Source organism: Chamaea fasciata, unplaced genomic scaffold (assembly GCF_029207755.1).
Source record: "Chamaea fasciata isolate MVZ Bird 193981 ecotype frontalis unplaced genomic scaffold, bChaFas1.0.hap1 SCAF_41, whole genome shotgun sequence".
Lineage (NCBI taxonomy): Eukaryota > Metazoa > Chordata > Aves > Passeriformes > Sylviidae > Chamaea > Chamaea fasciata.
The window spans coordinates 1,414,755-1,442,656 of record NW_027094126.1 but is presented as its reverse complement, the minus strand read 5'-3'; the positions used below and the strand labels follow the sequence as shown (position 1 = coordinate 1,442,656).

Below are 27,902 nucleotides of genomic sequence, written 5' to 3'. Positions count from 1 at the left end.
GGGACGTGGCTCGTTGCCCTGCTTGGCACTGGCCCACCCACGGCGAGCAGCAGCAGGGCTGGCGTTTTGGGGGGGAAACCCCAGAAATGGGCAAATTTGTGCCGGGGAGGGTGTGGCTGGCTTGGGGGGGGCTGCATGGAGAGGTGGCACTGCCACTCTAAATCCCCCCGGGAGCCACGCCGGGGGCAGCTCTGTCACGCTCTGCGTGGTGGCACTGAGCTCCGGCCACTCCATTCATGCCTCCGTGCCTCAGGTTCCCCACCCTGCGTCCCCGCTTTCCCTGGGGACAGCTGGGTCCTGGCCAGATCGTGGCCACCGTGACTCACCCGGGGCTGGCACAGGGACCTGCTGCCATCCCTGTCCCTGTCCCTGTCCCCCCCGGGGCCACGGGTGCCAGCAGCCGCCCCCCCCCCCCGCTTCGTGCTGGCATAGGAGCTCCTTTCCGCCTCCTTTTGCCTTTTTCCGCGGCTTTTCGGGTTTTTTTTTTCAGGAAAAGCCCCAAACCAGGGCTGAGCGCATCAAAGGGCTGGCGGGAGCCCAGGGCGTGGGGAGGGGGAGCCCGGGGGGAGCGCAGCAGGGCCCCCGCCAGCCCACAGCGCCCAAAATTGGGGGGTCCTCGGGGACACGCGGCCCCGCCGCGTGCCCGGTGCTGCCACGCGCCCCCTGGACTGCGGCCGGGGGGAGACTGAGGCACGGGGCTGCGCCCACGCGTGTTCCCGTGCACACCCGCGTGGGATGTCCCTGGGAGTGGGGACACGCGTGTGCAGCGTGAGACTGGCGGGGGACAAGTCCCGTCAGGGCCCCAAGCCTGTCAGGCTTTGGCTGTCCCTGAGGCTGGGGACACAAGGAGTGACATGGGGACAGAGGGATATGGGACCAGGGGGACGCAGGGGACAGGGTCATGGTGACACAGGGCCATGGGGACGGGGAGACGTGGGACTGTGGAGACCACAGGGCACAGCCCTACAGGGTCCTGGGGACAGGGGCCGGCTTCCTGAGAAAGCGGAGAGGCACAGGGGACAACAGGGATGTGGCACCCCAGGGCTTGACACAAGGGGACAGCCCAGCTTGTCCCCAACCCCGCTCAGCTCCTGCCACCCCCAGAGAGGGGAGGACACAGCGCCCCTGAGAAGGACCACGTCCCCCCCGTGCCTCAGTTTCCCTTGGAGCCCTGCAGGGAGGGGGAAGCTGAGCCCATCCCTGTGATGAAGCCACCCGGCCTCAGCCGCAGAAGGGGGGCCCGGCTCCACTCTCAATCCTTTTATTGCTTTTTTTCGGGGGGGGCAGGAGGGGTAGACAGCTAAAAAAAGAGGGGGGAACACGTTACATTAGCACTGATGAACCAGGCTGGGGGGGGGGCAAACCCTGTCCCTGAGTGCAGAGGGCGAGGCGAGGGTTGGGGGGCAAGAAGGTTTGGGGGGGTGGAAGGGAAAACAGAAAGGGGGGCGTCTCACCTTGACACCCCCCTGTGAGCCCCAGAGCGCTCGGAGAGCCCCCCCATAATTTAAGACATAAATTAGAACGGCTAACGAGGAGCTGGGGAATTGAGGGTGGGGGGGGCTTGGGGGAGCAGCACCCCGTAATAAATATCCCCAGCGGCGCGGAGGAGGAGGATGAAGATGAAGGCCGAAAGGCTCAAATCTCCAACAAACTCCCGGCTTCGGGACTGCCGCCGTCCTTGCCGGGCGAGGCGGGCGGCGGCCGGGGGGACGCGGGGGGCTGCTCGGCGCCGGGGGGCGGCTTGGGGGGGCCGGGGTCGGCGTGGGTCTTCTGGTGCTTGCTGAGGTGGTCGCTGCGGGTGAAGCGCTTGCTGCACAGCAGGCAGGTGAACTTCTTCTCTCGCGTGTGGGTCCGGACGTGCCGCTCCAGCTCGTCGGAGCGGGTGAAGCGCTTCCCGCAGAAGAGCCAGTTGCACACGAAGGGTCTCTCGCCCGTGTGCCAGCGCAGGTGCGCCTTCAGGTGCGAGGCTTTGCCGTACACCTTCCCGCAGCCCGGGATGTGGCAGCTGTGCACCGGCTTCCGCCGCGACCCCCCCGGGCCCCCGAGCCGCTCCAGCTCCTGGCAGTTGGGGCAGTCGCAGGCCGGGCGTCCCCCCAAGGAGCCGCCGCGGGGACCCTTCGGGGTCTCGCCCGGCGTGGCTTTAGGGGTGGGGGGCGCCGCGGGGGCGTTGGTGTAAGGAGGGGGGTTCAGAGCGCCGAAATCGGAGCTGTAGGTGGGCAGAGGGGGGCTGAGGGTGGGCTGGCCCTGCAGCGAGCCCTGCAGCCCCTCGGCGCCCGCCGGCCCCCCCAGCCAGCCGCCGTTGGGGTGCACGTCCCACCAGGACGGGGCGGCGGGCCCCGAGCCCCCCGGCAGCCCCCCGCCGATGCCGCCCTTGTACCAGGAGCCGTAGGGGTGCGGCATCTCCAGCGAGGGGTACACCCCCGGCAGGCACTCGCCCGCGGGGTGGCCCTTGGCCGCCACCACCACCGGGGCCCCCAGCACCTCCTGGGCGCCCGAGGGCGCCGGGAAGGGGTGGCCGAAGGGGCCGTAGTCGGGGCCGTAGGGGCCGGGGGAGGCCTGGGGGCTGGCGGACGGCGACAGCAGCCCCGGGGCGCTGGGGAAGGCGGCGGCGTAGGAGTCACCCATGGCTGCGGCGGCGGCACCCCGAGTGTGGGGGGCGATGTCAGCGGGGGCTCGCGGCCATGGCGCTCGGCAGCCTGCAGAAAAGGGGGACGGGGCTTGAGGGTCCCGAGGGGCGCCGTGTGCCACGGGGTGACCCGTCCTGGGGGTCAGCACTGGGGGCAGCTGTGTTGGGGTGTCCGCCCCGCTGGACGCCCAGTGCAGGGGCACCCAGCAGCACCCCACGAGTCCCCTGGTGCCCCCCTCCACCCCCAACGCTCCCTATCCCTTTTGCCTCAGTTTCCCCCGCAGAGCTGAGGCCGCCCCATCACCCCCCAGGCCGGCACCCCCCCAAAGGGACTTCTCCAGGGGCTGCTGTGGGGTTGTGCTGGTGGCAGGGCCTCCCTCTACCCCCAATCTCGGTTCCTTCTGCCTTTATGGCCTTTTAATCGAATTATGCTGTGGCCTCCCCCCTCCCCGGGTGACTTCCTCTGCTTTTATACCCATCATGGCTTTCAGCTGCGCAGGCTGGGCCGGGGTGTCGTGAGCTGTCCCTCGCTCCCATCATCCCCGGCCTTCCCTTTATTTATTATTTTTTAAATTCATCTCTTCATCCACTTTGGGGCATTTCCACTTCGGCTTTTTTGTTTGTTTGGGGTTTTTTTTTAGGGTGTCCCCCCCTCGCCCCCCTTTCATTTTTTTTTCCGTGGTTTTTGCGCCTATTTTTACGCCGGCCCCGGCCGTGGCCGCAAGCGCGCTCCCGGTTTTCCAAGGATAACAAGGGCCAGGCCTGTGCCCCGGGAACGCTGCCCTGCCGCGAGAGCCGAGGTAATTAAAACCAGGGCGAGCGGCAAACGGAGGCGCACGCTTAAAATAGTGTCAAACTCCCATAAATCAGCTCCGCTTGCGCCGGGAAATTAAGGAGCAGGGAAGGAGCCCCGGGAGCTGCGGGCTGAGGACGGCGTGAGCTCGCTGCACGAGTGGCCGCTGCCGGGGGGTGACAGTCCCTTGGTGGCTCCTGGTGGGGCAGGGATCTTGACCCCTCCCATGTCCCCTCCTGGCGTGGGAGGGGGCCAGCCCCTGCTCTGGGGGTCCCCAGTCCCAAATTCTCGGTCCTGAATTCCTGGTCTCTTGTCACTGACCTCCAGTGTCCAGTTTCTTGCCCTCGGTTCCAGTTCCCAATTCCCAGTCCCCTTGTTCCCCAGTCCCTGATCCCCTAAATCCGCAGTTTCTCGGTCCCAAAACCCAGTCCTTGTCCCCAGTCCCAATCCCCAAACTCGATCCCCGGTCCCCGGTCCCCAGCCCCAAGTGTCCCCACAGCCCTTGCCTCAGTTTCCCCCACCCTGCCAGTGCCACCCCGTGTCCCCTGAACCCGAGGACACCCGGGCCTGGCTCCTCCTGTGCAGTGGTGCTGTCCCCAGTGACAGGGACAGTTTGGGCTGACAGTGGCACTCGGCACCGTCCCCCATCCCTGGTCCCCCTCTGGGGATGGCCGGGCGCAGTCCCTGCTGGGCAGGGGACACACGTGTCCCCCGGTACGGCGACTGGGAGGGGGATACTCAGGGCCCACACAGGTCTCTGTCCTTGGGGGGTCCCATTCCCGGGGATCTCCCCCTCCTGGAGCGAGTCCTCCATGCTGTGGGTCCCAAATCCTGGGGTCCCTGTCCCCAGAGCGGGGATCCCCCCTCCCAAAGTGTCCCTGTCCCCAGAGCGGGGATCCCCCCTCCCAAAGTGTCCCTGTCCCCAGAGCGGGGATCCTCCTCCCAAAGTGTCCCTGTCCCCAGAGCGGGGATCCTCCTCCCAAAGTGTCCCTGTCCCCAGAGCGGGGATCCCCCTTTCCCAAAGTGTCCCTGTCCCCAGAGCGGGGATCCCCCTTCTCAAAGTGTCCCTGTCCCCAGAGCGGGGATCCCCCTTCCCAAAGTGTCCCTGTCCCCAGAGCGGGGATCCCCCTTTCCCAAAGTGTCCCTGTCTCCAGAGCGGGGATCCCCCCTCCCAAAGTGTCCCTGTCCCCAGAGCGGGGATCCTCCTCCCAAAGTGTCCCTGTCCCCAGAGCGGGGATCCTCCTCCCAAAGTGTCCCTGTCCCCAGAGCGGGGATCCTCCTCCCAAAGTGTCCCTGTCTCCAGAGCGGGGATCCCCCCTCCCAAAGTGTCCCTGTCCCCAGAGCGGGGATCCCCCCTCCCAAAGTGTCCCTGTCAGCAGAGCGGGGATCCTCCTCCCAAAGTGTCCCTGTCCCCAGAGCGGGGATCCCCCCTCCCAAAGTGTCCCTGTCCCCAGAGCGGGGATCCCCCCTCCCAAAGTGTCCCTGTCCCCAGAGCGGGGATCCTCCTCCCAAAGTGTCCCTGTCCCCAGAGCAGGGATCCCCCACCCCAAGCTCCTCCATCCCCGGGTCCCCATCCCGAAGGGTCCCGGTCCCGGGGGTCCTTACCGCGCTCCGGGGATGCCAGGGGTGGCTGCTGCCCGCGGGGATGCCGCTGTCGCGGTGTCGCGGTGTGCCGCTGTCCGGGGATGCCGGTGTCCCGGGATGCCGGCGCTCGGTGCGGAGGGAGGGACGGAGGGAGAGGGAGGGAGAGGGAGGGACGGAGCCCCGTGGCCGCCGCCCGCCCCGCTGTGCCGCTGCGGCGGGGCTGGGCCGGGCCGGGACCGGGGCCGGGAGCGGGAGCCCGGCCCCGAACCGCCCCCAGCCGGGGGGGCCGGGGGACCGCGGGAAGGGGGGCAGGGGAAGGGGAAGAGGAAAAGGAAAAGAGGAAGGAAAAGATGAGAGAGGGGAAAAGAAAGAGAAAAGGGGGAGAGAAGAGAAGGGGGGGATGAAGAGAAAGGGGAGGGGGAAGAAAAAGGAATTGGAAGAGGGAAAGAAGTTAGAAAAGGAGAAAAAGAAAAGAGATGAGGAAGAAAGGACAAGAGATGAGGAAAAAGGACAGGAAAGAGGAAGGGAAAAGTTAAAAAGGAAGTGAAAAAGGGGAGAGAAAAGGAAAAATATATAAGGAAATGGAAGAAAAATGAAAGAAGGGGAGAAAGAAAAAGTTGTGAAGGGAGGAAGATGAGGCTGAGAGCTGGAGGAAGCAGGGGAGATGGGGACAGGGAGCAGTGTGGGGAAAAGGAAAGGAGAAGAGTGGGGAGAGGGAAGGGAGGGAAAGGAGGGAAAAGGAAAGGATGAGAGGAAACAAGGAGAGGAAAAGGGGAGGGAAAGGTGGGAGAGGGGGAGAAAGGGATGGACAACAGGAAAAGGAGGAGGAAGGAGATGGAAAGGGGAAGTGGATGAATAAGAAAAAAAGTGCTAGAGAGGAGGGAAGGAAAGAAGGAATAAATGGATGGGATGGGGAAAGAGGACAGAGGGATAAAGGAGGAAGGGACAGCTGGGGCACGCAGGGGCTCATCACCCCAGAAGGTGCCAGGATGGTGCAGGGATGGGAATGAGGGGCTGGGATGGGGCTGGGAGAGACAAGGGATGGGGACCAAGGATGGACTTGAAGGAACCAGGGATGGGAATGGAGCAGAGACAAAACTGGACCAGGGCTGGGGAGGAGTGGACAAGGACTGGGATGGGATCAGGGATGGGGACAGGAGGGGACAAGGGATGACGATGAGAGGGACCTGGGCTGGAGCTTCAGGTACCAGGAATGGGGTCAGAGGTCTGGGGATGGGGACAGGAGTTGGGAATGGAGCGGGGAGGGGACTGGAGGGACCAGGGATGGGGGTCAGGGAGTGGGGACAGAGCTGGGAAGGAACAGAGCTGGGGACAGGGGACATGTGCAGGGGGACAGGGACACGCATGGCTCTGCCGATGGGGCTGGGGACCCCCCTGTGCCTCAGTTTCTCCCCATGAAGGAATTGTTCCAACCGCTCTTTTATCCCCCGCTCCCCCCATTTTTTAAATTTTATTACTCCCCCATCCTTCCCATTTTCTTTTGGCTTTCCCCCTTCCCTGTTTTCCCCCCGCCGGGGCCGGCCGGAGCCAGCGGGGCCCTTTCCCAGCCCTGAGTCAGGGCTTTCCGCTCCGCAGCCGCCGGCGCCGCCGAAGGCCACAACCACCGGCCCCCCCTCGCTGGGGCTTCCACTGCCCACAAACTGGGAGCAAACTGGGACGGCCACTGCAGCCCTCCTCCTCCTCAGCCAGCCCGGCGTGGGATTGGGGGGGGCACCCCATGGATTTTCGGGGGGGTTTCGTTCCCCCCAGAATCGCCCACCAGGGTCCGGTTCACTGGGGGGGGCGGGTCCGGCGCTGCCCGAACGGCCGGGGCTGGGATGGGGCTGTCAATTGGGGTGGGGGTCTCTCCCCGGCTCGGGGGCGGTGGGGACCCCCCCGTGCGCCCCGGGACCCTTCAAAGCGCGGCGGCGGCGCGGGGGGGGCGGCGGCGGGGGCTGATTACAGGGCGGCGCCGGGCTCGGCCGCCCACGGCCCCGCGGCCGCGCCGGGCCCCCGCAATTACCCGGTATTTATACCCGGCCGGACGCCGGGACCTCGCCAGGGCGGGGGGGACACGGGGCGGGGGGGCTCCGGCCCCGGGCAGCCGGCCAGGCACCGTCCGTCTGTCCGTCCGTCCTCTCCATCCCTCCTCCCCTCCTCTGCCTCATTCACCCCCATTTATGCGCCTGGCTCGGGCAGTGATACGAGTTTGAGGGGTCTCAGCCCCTCTGTCCCAAATTTGGGGGGGTCTCAGCCCCCCCATGACACGAGTTTGGGGGGTCTCAGCACGACAGAGGTTGCAGGGCTGGAGGCGTCCCTGTCCCCATGCCGGTCCCCAGGGCCAGCGGACGCCCCCCGCCCAGTGCGGGGGTCCCGGCAGTGCCGTCCCCCCCAATCCCCGCGGTGACGGGGCTGGGGGGAAGCGGAACCGGCCCCGAATCCCTTCCATGTGTGTGCGGGGGGCACTGGAAGCACTGGGAATGGGCACTGGGGACACTGGGAATGGGCACACACAGCAGTGTCCCCCCCTCCCTGTTGTCCCCAAGCCCCCCACCACCATTCGGCCCCCAACCCGGGGACACCGGGGTGACCCCTGCGTCCCCCACCCCTCCCCTGGCGCGGTGTCCCCCGGTGTCCCCCCGGCCCGGCCCGCCCTCTCCGGCCCCCGGATGTTTCCCTTGCGGTCCGAGGCCCCGAAATAGCGCAGCCCCCGCGCTGGGTGCGCCGGCCACGGCCGCCCACGGGCCCCGCGGGGCCGGGGGGGGGGCCGGGGGAGGCTGCCAGGGCTCGGAACAGGGCGGAGCCCCCCCAGCACCACCCACGGGGGGCACCCCGGTGTTCGGAGCCCCCCCCCGGCATCCCAGTGATCCCCCCAAGGTGGGGACAGGGAGGGTCTGTGGGGCAGGAGGAAGGCGGGGGGAATATGGGGGGGCCAGGAGGAGCCAGGGGACGCGTGGGGACATGGGGGGCGCAGGGGGTCAGGGAGGGTTGGGGGGTCCCATGACACCGTGCCGGAGCCGGGGGGTCCCATGGGACCATGAGGCACCCAGCGGGACATCGGGGGACCCAGGGGGACGTGGGGGGATCTGGAGGGACCCAGGGGGACATTGGGGATGTGAAGGGACCTGCAGGGACGGAGGGGCACCCGGAATGGGGCTGGGGGGCGTCCCACCCACGGGGAAGCCAAGGCAGGGTGGCCCCGGGGCTGAGCTGCGCCCACGGCCCCGGTGTTTCCTCCCACCCTTTAATTATCCCGGAATTATCCCTGGAAATAACTGCGGGGGCCGGGGGAGCCGGGGGGGACACGGGCACCGAGCCGGGACAGACCCCCGGCAGGGACGGGCAGACCCCGGGGGCAGCGCGGTGGCCGTGGGGGGGACGGGGGTGGCCCCCAGCACCGCGGGCACCCTGGGGCCGCCCCCCTGTCCGTGTGCTCCCCCCGTGTCCCCCCGGCCATGTGGCTCCCATTGCGCTGCGGCGCCGAAGCCACATCAGAGCAGCGGCAGCCGCGGGGGCGGCACCGGGGGCGCGACCCCCCTCCCGCTGCTGAAGGACCCCCCCAGGTCCCGAGGGGACCCCCCAAGGCTGCCACCGTTGCCCCGTGTCCCCTGCAGGCTGCCAAAGACTGGCGTGGGTACCCCCCGTGCCAATCTGGGGTACCCCACGTCCCCCAAGCCCTGGGACCACCGCAAATTGTCCTGGAGCCCCCTCCCAAGCCGCCAGGGACTCCCCCCGCCCCTGAGACACCCCCTCCCGCAATATTCTGGGATCCCCCTGACCCTGGGACCCCCCAGGCTGCCAGGGACCCCTGCCCAGCCCTGACCCCCCCTAGCTGCCCAGGGTGCCCCGGCCCGCGGTGCCTTGTGTCCCCCGCGGTCCCCCGGGCCCTGTGACCCCCGGGCCCCCCGCCCGTCGCTGTCCCCGGCCGGGCCGCCCTGGCTCGCGCCGCGCTGCATTTCTGCGGTTCCCAACCCAAAATTGCTGGGAGTCGCCCGGCGTCGCCCTGATTCCTCCGCGGCCGCGACCTGCCGGGGGGGGGCGGGGACCCGGGGGGACAATCGGGGGGTGGCAGCGGGGGGGGGGCACCTCAGTGCTCCCCCCAGTGCTCCCAGTTTGCCCACAGTCCCAGGCTGAGGGTTCCTCTGTCCCCGTCATGTGTCCCCTGAGCTCATGTGGCCAGTGTGAGGTGGGGACAGGGACACCGATGAGGACAGGACAAGCTTGGGGACAGCAGCAGAGGGAGCGCAGGGACAGTGACAGGGTTGGGGACAGGTCTGGGACTGCGTTGGGGACACTTTTGGGGACAAAGGGCAGGATAGCCCTCTGATATGAGAACCTCGAGTACAGGACATGGTTGTGGACAGGGCTGGGGACAGAATGGGGTGGGGGACACTGTCTGGGACAGGACAGGGCAGCCTTTGGGACACTGTTGGGGACAACACAGGGTTGGGGACACTGCTGGGGACACTCTTGGGGGACAGGACAGGGTCAGCGACAGTGTTGGTGCCAGGGCAGGACTGCTGACACTGTTGGTGACACCGTCAGTGACACTGTCGGTGACAGTGGGTGCCCACGTCCTGCTGTGGCGGGTGACAGGACACTGTTGGTGACACTGTGGGTGCCCAGGTCCCACTGTGGAGGGTGACAGAACACTGTCGGTGACACTGTCGGTGACAGTCGCTGCCCAGGTCCCGCTGTGGCGGGTGACAGGACACTGTCGGTGACACTGTCGGTGACACTGTCGGTGACAGCCGCTGCCCAGGTCCCGCTGTGGCGGGTGACAGGACACTGTCGGTGACACTGTCGGTGACACTGTCGGTGACACTGTCGGTGACACTGTCGGTGACAGCCGCTGCCCAGGTCCCGCTGTGGCGGGTGACAGGACACTGTCGGTGACACTGTCGGTGACACTGTCGGTGACACTGTCGGTGACACTGTCGGTGACAGCCGCTGCCCAGGTCCCGCTGTGGCGCCCCCGCCAGGCGGCAGCAAAGCCTCGGGCCCGGGGCTGGCACCGCCCCGCCGCGACCACCGGAGGGCGCCTGGGAGCACCAGGGACACGTCTCCGTGGGGGACAGCGGGGGGCTAATGTCGGTGCTGGGGACACTGGGGACACTGGGGACACGTCCCCTGTGGAGGGCAATGAGGGGTCGGTTGGGGGGCTCTCGATAGGGTGAAATGAGAGGTTAATTGGGGCAGTCCCGATGGGGCCTTTGGGGGCAGTGGGGTGCGAATGGGGCATAATTTTTAAGGGCCCTAATGGTGGGAGTTCCCGGAGGGGGGGTCCCTGGGACAAAGATCCTACTGGGAGTAACGAGGTGAGGGGGTTTAAAATGGGGGGGGATCTAAAAGGGAAAGGTCCTGCCGGGTCTCCCTCGAACCCCCCAGAGCCCGGGCTCAGGTCCAGTGACACAACGGGGACAGTCCCGGTGTCCCCCCCCCAGCACTGGGGCCTGTTGGGTCCTTTTGTGCCCAGGTGCCACCACCGCAGGTCACTGAGGGGACACTGAGTGACCCAATGGTCTGGGGGGACAGGGCAGGGACACGGCGAGGACAGGTTGTCCCCAAGCCCCACGGAGTGCGGGGGCGAGGCCGCGGGGCCTTTCCGGGCTGCGGGGCGGGAATTGGGCCGAAAACGCCGGGAAATGGGAAGGTCACGGCCGGGGGGGGCGGTTTTGATGCTGGAAAGCGGGGCCAAAGCCATTCCGTATCTCTTGTTGTCCCCTCCCCGGTGAGTCGCTGGCCGCGATCCCCTCCCGCCGCGCCTCGCCCGCCCCCAAACTGCTCGTTTTTCTATAAAAGAAAGGATCTCGGCCCCAAATCCCGCAACGCCCCCAAACTCCACAAGCCACGATCTCAGGGGCAAGGGCGGCCCGGGCTCCCCGCTGTGGCGCCCGCTGTGTCGGGCCAGGGCTGGACGATGTCGTGACAAGGTTCTGGGGGTGTTCACACTGCGCCGCGGGCTCGTGAGGACGTGTCGCAGCGCCGTGGCGGCTGTCTCGACAGGGCCGAGCCGGCTCGCGGCACGGAACAGGGACTCAGGGAGGGAAGAGCAGCACATAACCCGCGGTACCGAGGGCGGAGGGAGCCCGGGCAGTGCCGAGGCAGCCCGGCCGGCTCTGAGGGAGCCCGATCCAACATGGCGCCGGCCCCGCCATTCGCCGCGTCGTCCCCCCAAGGGCGCAGGGCGGCCGCCGGCCCCGCCTCCCGGCGGCGCCCATTGGCCCGTTTGAGACCGACCGCCGCGCTGATTGACTCCGAGCCGCGCCGCGGCTGCCGCCTCCGCGCTGGGATTAGTCGGTGCTCTCGTCAATATCCGCGCCTGTCCCGCCCCGCGGCGCGGCCCGCGCAGCTGGCTGGTGCTGGGCGCTGCCAGTTACCGCCGCGCCCCGCCTCCCGCGCCCCATTGGCCCCCGGCCACGCTCATCACGCCGCGGCCCGCGCCGCCGCGGCCGCGCCCATACGGGGTCTCCCTGCGAGCCCGCGCGGGCGCTGATTGGCTGTGGCGCCGCCCGCCCCCTCCCCCCCGCGCCCCCATTGGCCGCCGCCCCGCCGCGCTCCCCCTCCCCCACGGGGCGGGGCAGCGGGGGCGGGGCCCGCCCGCCCTCCTCTCCCCCCGCGCCGCACCGCCCTCGCTTCCCATTGGCCGCGCGATCCGTCGCTCGGCGGCCCGCGCGGCGCCGATTGGCTGCGGGGGCGGCGGGGGCGGGGCCCGGGGCTGCGGCCGCGGCGCGCGGCCCCTCCCTCGGCAGCCCCTCGGCGGCACCGGCGGGTTCGGCCGCTCGCCCGCCCGCGCCCCCGCCCCGCCCCGCGCGCCCGGCCCGGCCCCGGCACCATGAGCGGTAAGGACGGGGCCGGGGCCGAGCGCCGCGCGGGGCCCCGGGCACACGCAGAGGCGGCGGCGCCCGCCCGCTCGGAGGGGCCAGAGGCGGCCCCGCCCCGCCGGGCCGGGCCCCGCCGGGCCGGGCCTCGCCGCGCCGCGCCGGGGGGACCTGCCGGGGGAGGGACCCGGGGGAGGGGGGAAGGCCTCGGGGGAGGGACCGGCGGCCGCGCCGGGCAGGGCTGGAGCGGAGGAGGGGGCGGCGGGGAGTGATGGGGAGGCCCCGGGAATCGGGGCTGGGGGCGGGGGGGGGGGGGGGGGGGGGGGCGAGATCCCGGGGGATCGGGCGCCGAGATGGCGGGGGAGGCCGTGGGGGTGGGCGGCTGAGAGCGCAGGGACCGGGGGGGCTTTCCCCCATTCCCGGGCAAGGCGCCCCGCGGGGGCGGATGCGGGAGCCGAGGGCGGGGGGAGGCCGTGCGGGAGGGCCGTGGGAAGCTGTGAGCGGCCGGGGGCGCCGGGGGCTGTTCGGCGTCCCCTCGCCAGGGTAGACCCCGGTGACGGGTGCTGGGGGTGAGGGCAGGATCGCGGGGGTACAGCCCCGGAGGCCGGCGGAGGATGAGGAGGCTCCTGAGCGCTGGGAGAGGAAGGATTTGGTGGGAGCGGGGACCCCCGCGCTGGGGGGCGTCGCGGGTGGGGCAGCCCCGGGCCGGGGATCCCGCGGGCCGGACCCGCGCGGGGGGAATCCCGGGGTGGATCCGCGGGGGCCGGGGCGGGAGGTGTGTGCCCCGGCCGGCGGGCAAGGCGAGGGGGAGGCCCGGGGAGGACCTCGGCGGGGGCCAGGGAGTGTCCCGAGCGGGTGGGGAGGAGCTGGGCCCTGGAGCAGGGCCGGGTCCTCCCCCCCTGTCCCGCTGCCAGCTCCCCTTTGGCAGCTCCCTGCTCTTCGCAGCCCCTTCCCGGCTGCTCCCGGAGCACATGGTCCCCCCAGAGCCAGCCCGCCGTGTCCCCTGCGGGCCCTGCCTGGCCCTCCCGAGCCTCGTGCCGCTGCCCTGCCCCGAAATGTCCCTAACCGGGGCTGTCGCTTCCCTCCTGCGCAGACCAGGAGAGCACCGAGGAGATGTCGGCTGTGAAGCCCGACAAGGGCGAAGGCGACGCCAGCAGCACGAGCAGCGCCGGCGGTGGGGAGGCCCAGGTGAGTGGGGGGAGGATTGGCCCCTGCCCGGCCCCGCTGGCTCCGGGGAAGTGGTGGCAAAGTCCAGGGCCGGGCCCAGCTGTTTGTTGGGCCCAGGCGAGCGTTTCGGCGCAGGCAGGAAGAGGAGGGTGAGCGCTGCCAAGCAGCGCCCGTGGCTTCCCCTCCTCCCCGGCTCTCCTCGGAAATTCGCAGTTCCCCTCCTCCCGGTGACACCACGGCCCCCGCTGGCCCTTCTCCAGCTCGGGGAGCCCGGGAATGACCCTCCTTCCTGGGGGTTTGTTGTGCCTCGGGGCGATTCCCCGGCTTCGGAGTGGAGGAGCCCTCTCCTCTCTTGGCTCTCCCCGGCAGGCTGCCTCCCAAAAGGCTTTTCCCTGTGGGTTCGGGCTGTCCTGGCCTGACAGCTCTGTGCCTGGCAGTTGTATTTTTCCGGCTGTGGGTGGGTTTGTTCAGGAAGAAGTGTTTATCTTTTCCGATTATGCTCCTCCCTGTTTTCTCTTTTTAAGTTTTTTTGTTTTGTTTTGTTTCCCTGTTTTTTTTGTTGTTTTTTGTTTTACTCTGGGCCTGCCTCTCGGGCTGCCTTCCGCCCCAGTAACTCCTCCTCTCGTCCCCAGGAGTCCCAGCCGTCCCCGCTGGCCCTGCTGGCAGCCACCTGCAGCCGCATCGAGTCTCCCAATGAGAACTCCAACAGCTCCCAGGGCCAGCAGGGCGGGAGTGGCGAGCTGGACCTGAACGCGGCCGCCGCCCAGCTCACCCAGTCGGCCAACGGCTGGCAGATCATCTCGGCGGGCTCCAGCACCCCCACGGGCTCCAAGGAGCCGGGCAGCAACGGCAGCAACGGCGGCGACGCCTCCAAGAGCCGCCCGGTCAGCACCGGGCCCTACGTGGTCACCTCGGCGTCCGGCCTGCAGAACCAGCAGGTGCTCACGGGCCTGCCGGGCGTCATCCCCAACATCCAGTACCAGGTGATCCCCCAGTTCCAGACCATCGACGGGCAGCAGCTGCAGTTTGCCACCACCCCGGCGCAGGTGAACGTGCAGCAGGATGCCTCGGGGCAGCTGCAGATCATCCCCGGCTCCAACCAGCAGATCATCACCAGCCGTGCGGGCGGCAGCAACCTCATCGCCATGCCCAACCTGCTGCAGCAGGCTGTGCCCATCCAGGGCGTGGGGCTGGCCAACAACAGCCTCTCGGGGCAGACCCAGTACGTGGCCAACGTGCCCGTGGCCCTGAACGGCAACATCACCCTGCTGCCGGTCAACAGCGTGGCCGCCAGCCTGGCCCCCACGTCCCAGACGGGCACCCTGAGCAGCTCGGGCTCGCCGGACAGCGGCTCCCAGCCGGCCACCTCGGGGGCTGCCAGCAGCTCGGGCAGCACGGCCACGTCCCAGGCCAGCTCCGGCGCCTTCTTCACCAACGCCAACAGCTACTCCACCACCACCACCACCAGTAACGTGGGCGTCATGAATTTCTCCACCAGCGCCACGGTGGGCACCAACGTGCAGGCGCAGACCCCCCAGAGGGCCAGCAGCGTCCCCAGCTCGGACTCTCTGCAGACCCCGGTGTCCGGGGTGGCCCTGCAGCCGGGGCAGCAGAAGGAGGGGGATCAGAGTCAGCAGTCGCAGCAGCAGCAGCAGCAGCAGCAGATCCTGATCCAGCCACAGCTGGTCCAAGGAGGGCAGACAATCCAAGCCCTCCAGACCGCCCCGCTGTCTGGCCAGACGTTTGCCACTCAAGCCATCTCCCAAGACACCTTGCAGAACCTGCAGCTCCAAGCCGTGCCCAACTCCGGCCCCATCATCATCCGCACGCCCACGGTGGGCCCCAACGGGCAGGTGAGCTGGCAGACCATCCAGCTGCAGAACCTGCAGGTGCAGAACCCCCAGGCGCAGACAATCACGCTGGCCCCCATGCAGGGGGTGTCGCTGGGCCAGACGGGCAGCACCAGCACCACGCTGACCCCCATCGCCTCCCTGCCCAGCGGCACCGTCACCGTCAACGCCGCCCAGCTCTCCTCCGTGCCGGGCCTCCAGACTATTAACCTCAGTGCCTTGGGAGCGTCCGGGATCCAGGTGCACCAGCTGCAGGGGCTGCCCCTGGCCATCGCCAACGCCCCCGGTGAGTGCTCGGGTCCCCTTTCGCGGCCGGGCACGGGAAGGAGGAACGCTGCACCCTGCGGGGCCGGCCTGGGCGTGCTCGGTGTCAAATGGTGTTGGCAGGTGGGGTGGGGCTCGTGCTGGCCCTGGGGTCCGAGTGTGTTGGTCGCCACAAGACGCCAGAGGTCTTTTTGGGGAGTTTAAGTCCTGAAAAGAGAGGGGTGAGGTGGCTGTGGGGGAAATGTGGTTAAGAAGGGGGACGCCTGGTTTTTTGCCCCTGTCCTGCCCTGGTGGCCACCCAGGAGTCTCGGGTCAGGGCTGGGGTGAGGAGCCGAGTCCAGCTCGGCTGCTTGGCTGAGCCTGTAAAGAGTCATGGCCATGAGACGCAGGGATTAACTGAAAACCCCGTGAAAACAAACACAGTCACGGAGCCGCGGGGAGTTTCCTCACAGGGGCGGAAGAAAGGGCTCATTAAGTGTCTGGGTGCTGGTGCAGGACAGCGTGACCTCAGCGTGGCCCAGCCGGTCCCGTGGGCACGGGGCACCCCGCGCAGATCCCCAGGGATGCACCCCACCGTCTCCCACAGCCTGGGAAAAGCAGGATATGTGAATGTGGGAGCTGAGCTGGAGCCTGCTCAGCTTCCGCCACGGAAGGGATCGGTTCTGGGAACGCTCTCCACTTGCTTTTCCACTGTTTTCCTTGGTTTTTTGGTTTTTGTTGGGTTTTTTTTTTTTGGTTTGTTTTGTGTTCTGGCTCAGGCTAAAAGGGGCTGTTGCTGGATTTAGTCACAGTTGAGAGGCAGCAGAAAACGTTGCTCAATCCAGCCCGCGCTTCCCTCTCGCGAGAGGCGGCGGCTGCTCCCCCGGGCTTGTTTTGCAGCATTATTTTGGGCTGTTGCTACAGCAGCTTGGCTCGCAGGCGAGCCACGGGTCACTCTAGCCTCGGGATTAGCCTGATCCTTGGATTTTCCCGAGCGCAGGGACCCGCGGGGGGCTCCCACAAGCCGGGGCTGGCACCGGGGGGGGACAAGCGGAGCCTTTGTGACCCGCGGGGTGTGCAGGGTCCCCTCTGTGCCATCCCCACGCCTGGGGCGGCTCCCGCCGAGCCCGGGGCTCATTCCTTGGGTGCTCCCGGCCTCCTTCCTTGTTTTGAAGGCGCTGGAGAAAGGCATGGGCGAGCCCCAGTTCCTGTATTCGTGCCTGGCTCTGCCCTCGGAGGTGGAACAGGGAGGAACGTTCTAGAGACCACCCATCCAACGCGCTCACGCTGCGAAGCTGCCGCCTCCTCCTCCTCCTCTTTCTCCTCCTCCTCCTTCTCCTCCTCGTCTCCTTTTTTTTAGCTCGGCAGCTCTCAGCCCTCGGCCCGCGGTGAAGAATTCCCCGCGAGCGGTGGCGGCAGCAGCAGCGGGGCCTCCTGGCCCTGTCCCCAGCCCCGAGGACAGGACGCTGCCGCTGTGACACGGGGACATTAGACATGAGAAGCCAGAGCAGCGTTCAGAGCGGGTTTGTGGGGAGCCCCAGCTCCCTGGGATGGTCCGGGAGGCTCCTGGGATGAAATGGGGAAAGCTGTGGCCAGCACAGAGCCTCCTGGCACCGATCCAGTGGCAGGATTTGACTCCAGGCTGGAGGAGGTTTTCTCAGGCCGTGTCACTCAGACGTGGCAGTGGGTCCCTTTGTCCCCCCCAGCCACCACCAGCCCCTCTCCGAGGGGTGCTGAGCCCCCCCAGACCTGCGTCCCTCCAGATCCGAGCTCTCCCGTGGGAATTTCGGGAAGGGGTTTGTTCCCAACCCTTCCCAAATCCCTGAGCGGTTTCCAAGCCTCCACGTGTGCTGGAACTTTCTGCTTCAGGCAAGGAGCTGGGAGGGATTTTTGGAGATGGAAAAGCTCCTCTGCTTCCGGGGGGAGGCAGATGGAAAATGAGCCCTCGCTGGGGAGGGGCCTGTAGCTGGTTTTCCTCGGATCCTGCTGCGTGTTCCGGGCTGCGGGAAGGAGGAGGTGCCCGGCCAGGCGTGTGGTGGCCCCAGCTGCCACCTGGGCTGGCAGCACTGCGTGTCCTGCCCCTTCCAGAGCTCTGCTCGGCCTCCTGGGGTGTTCCGTGTCCCCTCCCGAACCTCGCAGATGGGGGACTGTGGCTCCCAGCCCCTCGGGTCTGTTGCCGATGAGGTTTTCTCCTGTTTTTTGGCAGGGGAAAATTCCCTCAGGGGGAAAACAACACCTGGCAAGGTCTTTGAAACTCAGAATTTTTGTTCTCCGGGGCGTGACGCAGAGCCCGGCTCTCTGTGCAGGTCTGACCCGGTGTCCGTGTTAATAGGGTGGCTCGAAGGCTGTTTCTCCTCCTCCCCGGCCGGGCTGGGACGGAGCAGAGGCAGGGGCAGGTCTGTGACCACCAGGGGTGGCCTGTGGGCAAACAGGACCTGCTGCCCCCGGGGAGGGCGCCCCCAGGGCCAGGGAGGGGGGATTTCCTCAGCTGGCAGCGCCCCAAAACGCTCCCGGGGCTGCTGCCAGCCCTGCCCACGGGGTGGGCACCGGGTGAGGTGAGGGACGGCGTCTGGGGCTCAGGTGGGGGCTGCGCCACCTCAGTGGGGTCTGAGAGCCACCTCAGTGTCACCCCAGGCCCAGGGAGGGGACATCCTGTGTGAGGGGCATGACGGTGGGGATTTTGTGACATCGGGGTTTCTCTTCCTCTTTTGCCGTAGGGAGGAGGAGGAGGACTGTTCTGAGCTCAGTGTCCCTAGGGTGGCTCTGTCCCCATGTCCCTGTCCCTGGCAGAGCCCTGCTGTCCCCACATCCCTGTCCCACCTGGCTGAGGAACGTGCTGGTCAGCACTGGAATTAAACCCCCTTGTTTTGAGGGCACTCCAAGGATATCCCTCATTTTGGGACGTTTGATTCCGGGCCTGGATGGAGCTGTTGGGTGGGACTGGGATTTTCTGGGCAGCACGAGCTCCCTTCCAGCTCCTTGGATGGAGGATGTGGGGGAATCGAGCAGAGGGACATCTGGACCGTCCTGGAAGGAAAATCCCCCGGTGGGTGCAGGAGCCCTTGGCAATGTGTTCAGCGAACCCCTCCCGGCTCCCTGCTCCCGCTTCGTCCTCCCAGGGCCCTTCCCAGCGTCGGCCGGTGGCACAAAGCCCTGATTGTGTCCTGTTCGCTGGTTTTTAAGGGCAGCTTTGTAGCAGGGCCTGGATGAGGCATCCGCGTGGCATCGAGCGGGGAGGGGAGGGGAGGACGGCCGGGAGGGGAGGACGGAGTCGAGCCCCCACAGGACCCGCCCGTGACGCGCGGCCCTTGTTTGCCTCGCCGCACCCGTGACATCACGGCACAAACCAGCAGATTGTGAAACTTCCTGCTCTCAATCCCGGCCAGGCTGGACTTTACATCGCCTCCGGATTCCTCGGCTGACCCTGTCATTCGCTGGGGACGGACACGAGTCCTCAGAGACCCCGGCGCTGGCCTGGGAGGAAAGGGAGCGATCCCGGCAGAGCCTGCGTTGTCGCAGCTTTGTGGGGGTGAGCCTGTGCCCCGCACAGAGTCCCCGTGGGGGGCACCCTGCGGGTCCCGGACTCTGTGGGGCAGCCCAGCTCCTCCTCCTTTTCCTGTCCCTGCTGCTGCTCCGGGCCAGGCTCGGCGGGGCTGGGAAGGGCTGGCAGCCGTGCCGGTCGGACGGGTCGGGTGCGCGGCACCCACCCCGTGACTCCTCCCGGGAGAGGTCCCGGCTCCAGACCCGTCTGCCAGGCCCTGATCTGCCTCTCCCTTTTATCTGGGCCAGCCCCAGCCCTGCTGGAGCCCCGTCCTTATCGCCCCACACAGGAGACACGTCCTGGCCCCGGGTTTGGGGGAGTTTCCACGTGGCTCCTTTCCAGAGCGGCAGCTCCCACCTTAGCGCGGCTGGCAGCGTCCAGACGGCTCCTCGTCCCCTCCCACCCCATCCCAGGAGGCCTGGGCTAGATCCTGGGACTGATACAGGCATCAGTTCCTCCTTGAGATTAGAAACTTGGGATTTGTGTCCCAGGAAAGCATCTGCCCTTGGTTGCGGTGGGGGAGAGGCGCGCAGGGGTTGGGGTGAGGTGGGAGATGCCTGCTGGGGCTCCCTGCCCTGCGAATTGCCCTTCCCCGTCTCATCCAGGCATTTCCCTCCTTCCACAGCCCTCACGCAGGGATTTCTGGACGCCGGGGGTGCTTTGGTGGGACCTGCCTGTGCTGCAGGGGGAGATGTTCTGGTTGCTGTCACCCCAGCAAAGGCAAGGCAGGACCGGAGGCTGTCCCGGCTTTGTGACAATTCAGACAGGAATTTAGAGGGCAGAGGGGCTCTGTCTGTCAGTCTGCAGCGTGACAGGCATTTGGCCAATCCTGGAGGATTCAGGGATCTGGCAGAGGGGATGATGAGGTGATTCCCTGCCTCAGCTCTGTCCCCTTTACAGCCCACCTCACTCATTCCATCGGCTCCATCCCGATTTATCCCCTCTCCAAAGGAAGTGTCGCTCATCCTGACGCACAGAAACCTCCAGTAATTACAGGAGCTGCCCAAGGAGTGGCTCTGGAGTCATCAGAGTCCAAATTAAAGCCCAGTTACTCACTGGGCTGCCGACTTCCAGCCTGCCCTGTCCCCTGGTTCCTGGTTCCCTCTCCACTGCCCTGATCTCCAAGGAACTGCTGAGCCAGAGCTTGGCTCATTTACATGGCTGAGCTCCTGGTGCAGATTAACTCATTTTGCAAACCAGGGAGGGAATTAGATGGGGAAAAATCCAAGGGGACGTCGTTCCAAAGCCACCTTGTCCCTTTGTGCCGCTCTTTGGTGTGTCCAGAGCAGCTGGGGTTTGTTCTGGGCAGGGCAGTGACCCCAAAGCCGGGCAGGAAATGGGGAGAGCTCGAGTTGTGTGCTGGCAAATGTGGATTTTGGAGGTATTTTCAGGAGCGCACCCTGAGAGGTTGGGACAGCGCGTCCCCAGGTTTTGCTTTTCTTTCTTTCCACCTGAAAACTTCCTCGTGCCTGAAGCCACGTCGTGCCTGGTGCCAGCTCTCCCCCCTCACCCTCTGCTGCCTCTGCCCAGGCACAGCTGCCAGAGGTGCAGGGTTTGCACAATCAGCCCCAGTTTGTTGCTTCTGGGTTTTATTTCCAGCTCTTCCCCTAAAAATGAACACGGGGTCTGTTCCCCCACCTGAGGTGGGCCAGGGTGGGTGTGAGAGCTCCTCTCTCCTCCCCACCGGGCGTTTCTCACCTCCTGGTAGTTTGCTAAATAAAGCAAACAAACCCCAGCTTTTTCCTGCACAAGGAGCACCTTGTCTGCAGAGAATTCCCAAGCCAAGATTCCAGGGCTTGGGGTTTTTTAGTGGGACACCAGAAACTGCCTCGTTCCTGGGGGGTCTCCGAGGTCGCTGGTGGAGCAGGGCCAGGGGCAGCTCCCCTCTCCTGCCTTCCACGATTCCCTCTTTCTCCCCAGCCTTTTTTCAAGGATCGAGCCTCCTCTTGCTCCATTAATAATGTATTTTCCCAGGGCTTTGCTGACCCGGGTGTGGAGCCTCCAGGGAAGCTTTAGCCTTGGCAGGGACACGTATTAGTGGGGATAACAAACGTGAATTATCCTCTGCCCACTTTTCCCCCGAACTGGTCATATCCCAGAGATTTCAGAGCTCCTGCTTGGGGTGGGATGACCCTGGCAGGTCCGGGATCTGCTGCCCTGCATTTATTCCTCGCTGAGAGGCAGCCACAGATCTCCAGCAGCAGGATTTGGGTTTGTTCCCCCCGTGCCAAAAGCCCAGAAAACACCGCGTAGGCTTTTGCCTCTTGGAGGATTGAAGCCGTTCCAAGGCACCCTGGCTGGATTCTCCCCCTCCCTGGTGTACTTTTGGGGAGAGAACTTGTGTTTTCTCCTGGTTTGGGGTTTTTTGGGGGCAGAGAAGTTGTGTTTCTCTCCTGGATTTTTTTTTTTTTCTTGCTCCCCCCCCCCCCCCCCAGCCGCTCTTCCCATCCGGGGAAATCTCTAATCCGTGGCTGGAGCACAAAGCTGTTGGTGCTGGCTTAGGAAGCTTAAAAACCCCTCCCAGGCTCCCCCCGTGCAGGGCTGTGACTGCAGGCACGTCACGGGAGCTGCGGGGAGGGACTGGGAAGCTCCTGAAATCCTCAGCTTCGCAGGGAGCTCGGGAACGTGGCACCGAGGGCCCGGCTTCAAAAGGTGTCGCCTTCGGAGGGGACAGTTTCCTCCTGCAGGCCTGCCTGGGACAGCATTCCTGCGCCCCCAGGGGTCGGTGCCGGGCTGGATGAAGGGACCCTCGGGGTGTCTGGGGTTTATGGGGCCAGGTGACAGCCCCGGTGACATCCTGGCTGCTCCTGCCCTGTCCCCCAGGGTCCGGCTCTGCTCCCGGGGGCCGCTCGGAGCTCTGGGTGTCCTCGCAGGCCAGCACTGCCCATCCCCGGGGAGTCTGGATCCCTCTGGGTCCAGGGCCAGCAAACGTTCCAGTCTGCTCCTGCCTCTTCCCCCAGCTGACAGGACACGGCAAACAGCCTCAGAGTGTGCTGGGAAGCTTCAGCTTGGATTTGGGGGAGATTTCTTCACTCTCCTGGTGGCTTTTGTCCTTCCCTGAGCCCCAGGGGCCCGTTCTGTGGCTCTGCCCCTCCTGAGCGTGGGCCTGGCTGCTCCGTGGAGCTTTGCCCAGGCACCACTGACGCCTGCTGGCACCAGCACCACCAGGGGCCGGGGAGGTTGTTCCTGCCAGGAATTCTTCCTCATTCCCAGCGCCGTCTCCGGGCTGTGAAACTCCCTCCTGGCACCTCCAGGAGCGCCCAGCCTGCGCCTCAGGGGGGATTTGAAATTTATCCTTCTCCAGCCCCCCTGGCTCCTGCCTCAGAGCTCCTGCGTGGAAAACCGGGATTGTAAAGGAAATTTCCCTGCTTGGCCGAGGTGCTGGTGTCAGCAGGGCTTCCCGGAAGGATCGTGGGTTTGGGAATGCCAGGTTTGGAAAGGACAACTTCCCAAGTGCTGGGCAGAGGGGCTGCAGAGAGTGACCAGCAGCCCCCAGACACTCCCGCTGACCTTCCTGTCGCTTCATCCCCACTGGGGCTGCTGGAAACAGCTCCAGGAGAAGCCCCAGATGGGTTTTTGGGAATAATTCCCGCCTGGAGCTTCATTTCCCAGCCTTGGGAGAGCATCCCTGGAATGAGATAAAACCCCAGGTGCGCTTTGTCTCAAACCTGCCGCACTCAGGTTACAGAAATCAGATTCCTTGTGAGGAAATTGCTGAGGAAAAGGTGAATTTGTCTGAAACCTGCCACACTGAGGTGGCAGCATGTCCTTCCCGTGGGGAAATTGGTGTGGAGAAGGTGGATTTGGGGCTGGAGTCACAGCCCGTGGCCAGCCAAGGATGCGGCAGCGCCTCCGGAAGCGGCTCCGCTGCTGATCTGCCAGGAGATCCTTTGGCTTCTGTTAACTGCAGCTGAAAAGGGATCGCTCAGCCCCTGCCGTCCCCAGGGCTGCTGCAGCCAGGAGGGGAAATGTCCCTGGGGTGGGAATGGGGTCAGGGAAGGGATGGGAGGAGCGAGCCAGCGGTGAGCCGGGAAAGGCTCCTACCCCACCACCCCCCAGCGTGGGTCCTGTTCACTGGGAGCTCTCCCTGTGCTTCCCTGGCTCTTGGGAGTCGGGAATTGCTCCTGGGGAGAGGCAGCATTGGCTCCAACAGCAGCAGCTCCTGAGGGTTTCCCAACTTCTTGTGTCTTTATCCAGCTCTGCAGTGGGGATAATGTGGTGTCCCTGAAGGATGCTGCTCGTCCAGCCTGCTTTATTTACCCTGGTGCAACCCGGGCTGGAATCCTGCTGGAATTCTGCTGGAGTAGCTGCACTAGTTGGCAGGGGCTGTTTCTTGGGAGAAATGCAGCTCTTCCCTCTCCCCAGGAAATAAATTACAGGCCTGGACCAAAACGGGGGACATGTGGGAGGTCCAGGGGCAGCTGGGGAGGCCGGGGAGGGCCCCAGGCTGGGGAGAATGTCAGGAAAGCCGAGGGAAAAGGGTGGGATCCACAGCTCCGTCCATCGGAGGGGAGCCTCCTTTGCAGGGGAGGAACATGCCCTAAGCTCCCGTGTTCTCTTGCAGGTGAGCACGGGGCCCAGCTGGGGCTGCACGGCGGCAGCGGGGACGGGCTGGGGGACGAGAGCGCGACCGTGGAGGAGGGGGAGACCAGCCCCGACCCCCAGCCCCAGCAGGGCCGGAAAACGCGGAGGGAAGCCTGCACCTGTCCCTACTGCAAGGAAGGAGAGGGCAGGTGAGACTGCTGCCCACAGCTCCGGCACCAGGAGCGCCCTGGCACCCCCAAAGTGCCTCGTTTTACGGAATTATTTGGGTTGGAAAGGGTCCCTCAGATCATCACGCCCGGCTGTTCTCCCGGCTCTGGCAAGGCCACCCGTGTCCCCAAGTGCCACATCCACGTGGGCACCCCCAGGTCCTTTCCCACCTTTCCAGCCCCAATTCCCCGTGCCTGGAGTGTCCCGTGGGGCCGTTGTTGTGACCCCAGGGAAGGACCTGGCTCTCAGCCTGTCTGAACCTCACCCCAAACCCAAACCCACCAACTGGGGTCCGACCAATCCCACCCCAGCAGCTCCACCCCCCCGGGCTGTGTCACCTGCACCCGAGGTCCCCTTGGCTTTAACCCTTCCCTTCTTGCAGGAGCTCTGGGGATCCAGGGAAGAAGAAACAGCACATCTGCCACGTGCCGGGCTGCGGGAAGGTGTACGGGAAGACCTCGCACCTGCGGGCGCACCTGCGGTGGCACACGGGGGAGAGGCCCTTCATCTGCACCTGGGTGCTGTGCGGGAAGCGCTTCACCCGCTCTGACGAGCTGCAGCGGCACAAGCGCACGCACACAGGTAGGGCCAGGAAACCCCGGGAATTCCTTGGGATGGGGTGCTGCACGGGGCAGCCTCAGGGATCCATCGCCCAGCCTGAGATTCCGACGTCTTGGAGCGCTGGCCTCGAGCTCTTGGGGCTGGGAGCCTCCCCGGAGCCCGAGGTTCTCAGGGCAGGGAACCTTTCCCAAGATCCCAACCTTTTCCCAGAACTCCAACGCGTTGGAGCGTTGGCCTTGAGGTCTTCGCTCCAGGGCCTGACCCCTCTCGAGGGCGGGAGCCTCCTCCCAAATCCCAGCCTTTTCCCCGGCCCCTCCTCCCCCTCCGCCCCGTCCCCGCCATCCCTCACGCCGCTCTCCTTTCCCCCAGGGGAGAAGAAATTCGCCTGCCCGGAGTGCCCCAAACGCTTCATGCGCAGCGACCACCTCTCCAAGCACATCAAGACCCACCAGAACAAGAAGGGAGGCGCCACCAACGTGGCCATGAACGTCTCGGCCGTCCCCATGGACACGGCGGCCTCGGCCGAGGGCAACGGCGGCGCCACGCCCTCGGCGCTGATCGCCACCAACATGGTGGCCATGGAGGCCATCTGCCCCGAGGGCATCGCCCGCCTGGCCAGCAGCGGCATCAACGTCATGCAGGTGGCCGACCTGCAGTCCATCAACATCAGCGGCAACGGCTTCTGAGCGTGGGCGCGGCCCCTGCAGCACTAACCCAGCCCGGCACCGCTGCCGCCTCCTCTCCAAGGCCAGAGCTATATATATATATTTTTTAATTTCGGCTTGATTCTCTTTTTTTTTTTTTTTTTTTTTTTTTTTTTTTTTTTTTGGGCCCTTTTTCCCTCCCCTTTCCCCTCCCTGCCTTTCCCCTGCCCGAGGTTCCTCAGCGTCGTCACGCCTTGGTCCTTTCAGAAAAAAAAAAAAAAAAAAAAAAAAAAAAAAAAAGACAAAAAAACCCCCCCCAACGATGGAAATACCAACAAAACAACACCAAAAAAAAAAAAACAAACAAAAAACCACACAAAAAAACAAAAAAGAAAAAAAACCCACAAAAAAAAAAGAAGAGAAAAGATTCTATATTATTATTATATATATAAAAATATGTGTTCGTTTGAGAGAGGAGAGATGTTGCTGCGACCATGGCGTGGTCCCTTTGATGCCTTATCCTGGAGCAGGTCGGCCCCTCTGGGGCACGTCGGACGATGCCCGAGCTCTCCTTCCCTTCCCTCACCCATTTCCCAAAATCCCAAACCTCCCTCCCTCCCTCCCTCCCTCCCCGGGCTGTCGGACGCTTTGCTTTGAGGTGATTCTGTAACTCCTTTGGCATTCTCGGGGGGAGATCCCGCTGGATTTTTCACCCTTGGACTCCCACTGCCCTCCCCTGCCTTGGCAGGTGTTTTTTAAATTTTTTTCTTGGGTCTTGGGTTTTTCCAGCCGTTTTCTTGGCAAGGCTCCCTGTCCCGTGGGAGAGGAGCTGCTCCATGGGAAGGTCGTGGACCGAGGGGCTGGGACGCAGCCCTGGGGGGCACAACTGGAGCCTCCTCGGGGGGGAAAAGTTGGGTTTTTTAATTACAGCCAGCGTTGGAATTAATAATTATAGTAATAATCGGGAAAAAGGAGAATCTGCGGAGCTCAGCTGGTCTGGAGTGAGGGGAAGCACCGCAGGGACTCGAGGGACGCTCGAGGGTTTTGTTGTGGCACCGCTGGAGGTGGCTCCTGAAAAAAGACAAAGGGTGTTGGAAATAGGGACAGCTTGGAGAAAAAAAACAAACAGAAAGGGTTTTCCAGGATCCTGCTCTTCCCGCCGTGGGAGGAGGGCTCGGTCCTTTCCGTTCTTCCTCCCACAGCCTCCTCTTCCTGCCCCAGACCCGTCCCGGCTGCCCTGCCCGGCTTCCATCCCAAAACGGGGCTCTGGGGTGCGGGGTGTGGATCCCCCAAAAGGGGGAACTGGGGGATTGCTCGCAGGCAGCAGGGTGGGGGCCCTGGGAATGACCCCGGGGTGTGGATCCCGGGAGGAGGAGGAGGAGGAGGAGGAGCTGAGCTCGGGGAGGGGATGGAGCTGGCCAAGAACTTCCCTGCTGCCGTTTTGGGGTCCCTCTCCAGGGAGGTGCCGAGGGGAGAGCCCCGGGATCACTGCTGATCACCTGCCCTGGGCCGTTCCCGCAGGTGAATGGGGTTTTATCCCTGCCAGGGCCCCGCCAGCCAGCGCTCCCCGCTGAGGACATGCCCCAGCCTTCTGCTCCCCCTTTTCCCGGGAGAAGCTCCGGCAGAGCCAGGAGCAGGGCGCAGAACCCCTCGGGAAAGCCTCTGGAGAGGAGCTGGACCAGCTGCCCCATCTCCAGCCCCGAGCTTCTCCACAGCCAGCGGGAAGCGGGAATCTTGGTTTGATTTGGGGTTTTTTGTAAAAAAACAAACCTCACAGAAAAAAGGAAAGGCAGCAGAAGCTCCCCGGGGAGGGGGCGCAGGGCCCGGCCCCCCAGCCCCCCCCGGCTCTCTCTCTCGATATCTATTTTTGCATTTGTATATTTTTATATAGGAAACTTTAAGCATTTGTATTTTAATAACCCTGTGAAGCACTATGAGCTCCCCCCACCCCCAATCCCCCCCCAGCCCAAAACCCACAAAGGATTGGGACAAAAACCGGGAGGTTTCTTAATTTAATGGTCAATTTGATGATTCTGCCCCCACCCCGAACCCCCCCAAGCCCAACTCCGTCCCCAGCGGGGATCAAGTGCCAAACCCGATCCCAGATCCGCTGTTGGGATGTCCCCGGTGTCCCTTCCCCATGGATTGTCCCCGAAGGAGCTTGGCTTTCCTATGGAAACGCAGCCAGGAGGGAGGGGGGCCCGGGGACCCCCGAGAGGGCTCTGGGCTGCTGCCCTGCGGTTTTTTTGTGGGGATCAGAGCATTTTGGGGGAAATCAGAGCATTGTTTTAGGGTGAAATCAGAGAATTTGGAGGGGGGGAGGGGTTCACACCACCAGCGCTGCTCCCAGTGCCGGGGGGGCAGCTGGATCCCACCACCCCCACCTTGGCTCTGTTGGCAGTGGGGTCCCCACCCTGCTCCTGGCACCCCCAACCCCCCCCAGCAGCCCCCAAATCCCCCCCAGCCATTCCCGGGACACAAAACACAAACGTGCCTTGACGAGGGGGTGACAGGCTGGGGATGAGCCCCCCTGCTCCCCTCCCGCCCCCCACAGCCCACAGCGGCTCTGGGGGGGCTCTGGGGGCTGTCCCCGAGGCTGCCCCCGTCTCCCAGCTTTAATCCACTGTCACCCCTTCATTCCGGGGGGCCGGGGCCGGTTCTCTATGCAGCGGGGGGGTCCGGGGGGGATCCAGCCCCCCCAAACTGGCAATAATTCTCTCCCTGTTTGATCTCGTCCCGTCTCTGTTCTGTTTTAATTTGGGGAAAGGGAGGGGAGGGGGGATTGGTTTTTACAAACCCAGTGGCTGATGTCATAAACCTCCCCCCTCAAAGGCGATTCTTTTTTTGCGGGGGGGGGGGGGGGTGGGGGTGGTGGATGATTTTTTTGGGGGTCCCAAAGTGCTATTTTTTTGTACAAAAAAACTTAGATGAAACTGTTAGTTTTGGGGGGCTCCTTTGTAAATGGGGAACGACGAGTTCTTTTTGTAATAAACACGAGTCGCTGGCGTTGTCTGGAAGTCTGCAGGGGGATCCCTTTGGGGGGCACGGCCGGTTTTTGGGGGGGGTGGCCGGGGGTGCAGTCAGTCCCCGGGGGCAGGGGACACTGAGCTCCATTTGGGGGCTCACGGGCCGGTGTTGGGGGGAGCAGTCGGTCCCAGAGTGGCACCAGGCGGGACTGGGGACACCGGGCTCCGTGTGGGTGACGCAGGGCGGGGGGCCAGGCCTGGCTGCCCCCCCCGACACCCTGGCTCTCTCCTCCCTGTTGCGGGGGCAGCACCTTCCTCCTCCTCCTCCTCCTCCTTCTCTTCCTCCTCCTCCTC

The 27,902-nt window shown here is 65.3% G+C and overlaps 2 protein-coding genes across 3 annotated transcripts; one reads left to right on the top strand and one right to left on the bottom strand.

Annotated features, from left to right (window-relative positions):
* Positions 1-1,413: 1,413 nt before the first annotated feature.
* SP7 (Sp7 transcription factor) lies at positions 1,414-2,634 on the bottom strand. Its single transcript, XM_066207547.1, has one exon. It carries the CDS (start codon positions 2,623-2,625, stop codon positions 1,636-1,638), a length of 990 nt encoding a protein of 329 aa, XP_066063644.1. The 5' UTR covers positions 2,626-2,634; the 3' UTR covers positions 1,414-1,635.
* Positions 2,635-11,785: 9,151 nt separating this feature from the next.
* Positions 11,786-27,594, top strand: SP1 (Sp1 transcription factor). Of its 2 annotated transcripts, none has more exons than XM_066207555.1 (6): positions 11,786-11,845; positions 12,918-13,012; positions 13,624-15,127; positions 23,190-23,358; positions 23,760-23,959; positions 24,308-27,594. In XM_066207555.1, the coding sequence occupies exons 1-6, from the start codon at positions 11,839-11,841 to the stop codon at positions 24,622-24,624; spliced, it is 2,292 nt and encodes a 763-aa protein (XP_066063652.1). In that variant the 5' UTR covers positions 11,786-11,838; the 3' UTR covers positions 24,625-27,594. The 2 variants fall into 2 exon arrangements, with proteins under 2 accessions (XP_066063652.1, XP_066063653.1); XM_066207556.1 differs by lacking the exon at positions 11,786-11,845 and adding an exon at positions 12,235-12,476.
* Positions 27,595-27,902: the final 308 nt, after the last annotated feature.

What these genes read in the sequence shown, in the direction of transcription:
- SP7 (XM_066207547.1), bottom strand. Translation starts at nt 2,625, where the DNA reads ATGGGTGACTCCTACGCCGCCGCCTTCCCCAGCGCCCCGGGGCTGCTG.
- SP1 (XM_066207555.1), top strand. An exon ending in CCGGCGGTGGGGAGGCCCAG is followed by an intron (nt 13,013 to 13,623) that starts GTGAGTGGGGGG and finishes TCTCGTCCCCAG; the next exon opens with GAGTCCCAGCCGTCCCCGCT. An exon ending in GGCCATCGCCAACGCCCCCG is followed by an intron (nt 15,128 to 23,189) that starts GTGAGTGCTCGG and finishes GTTCTCTTGCAG; the next exon opens with GTGAGCACGGGGCCCAGCTG.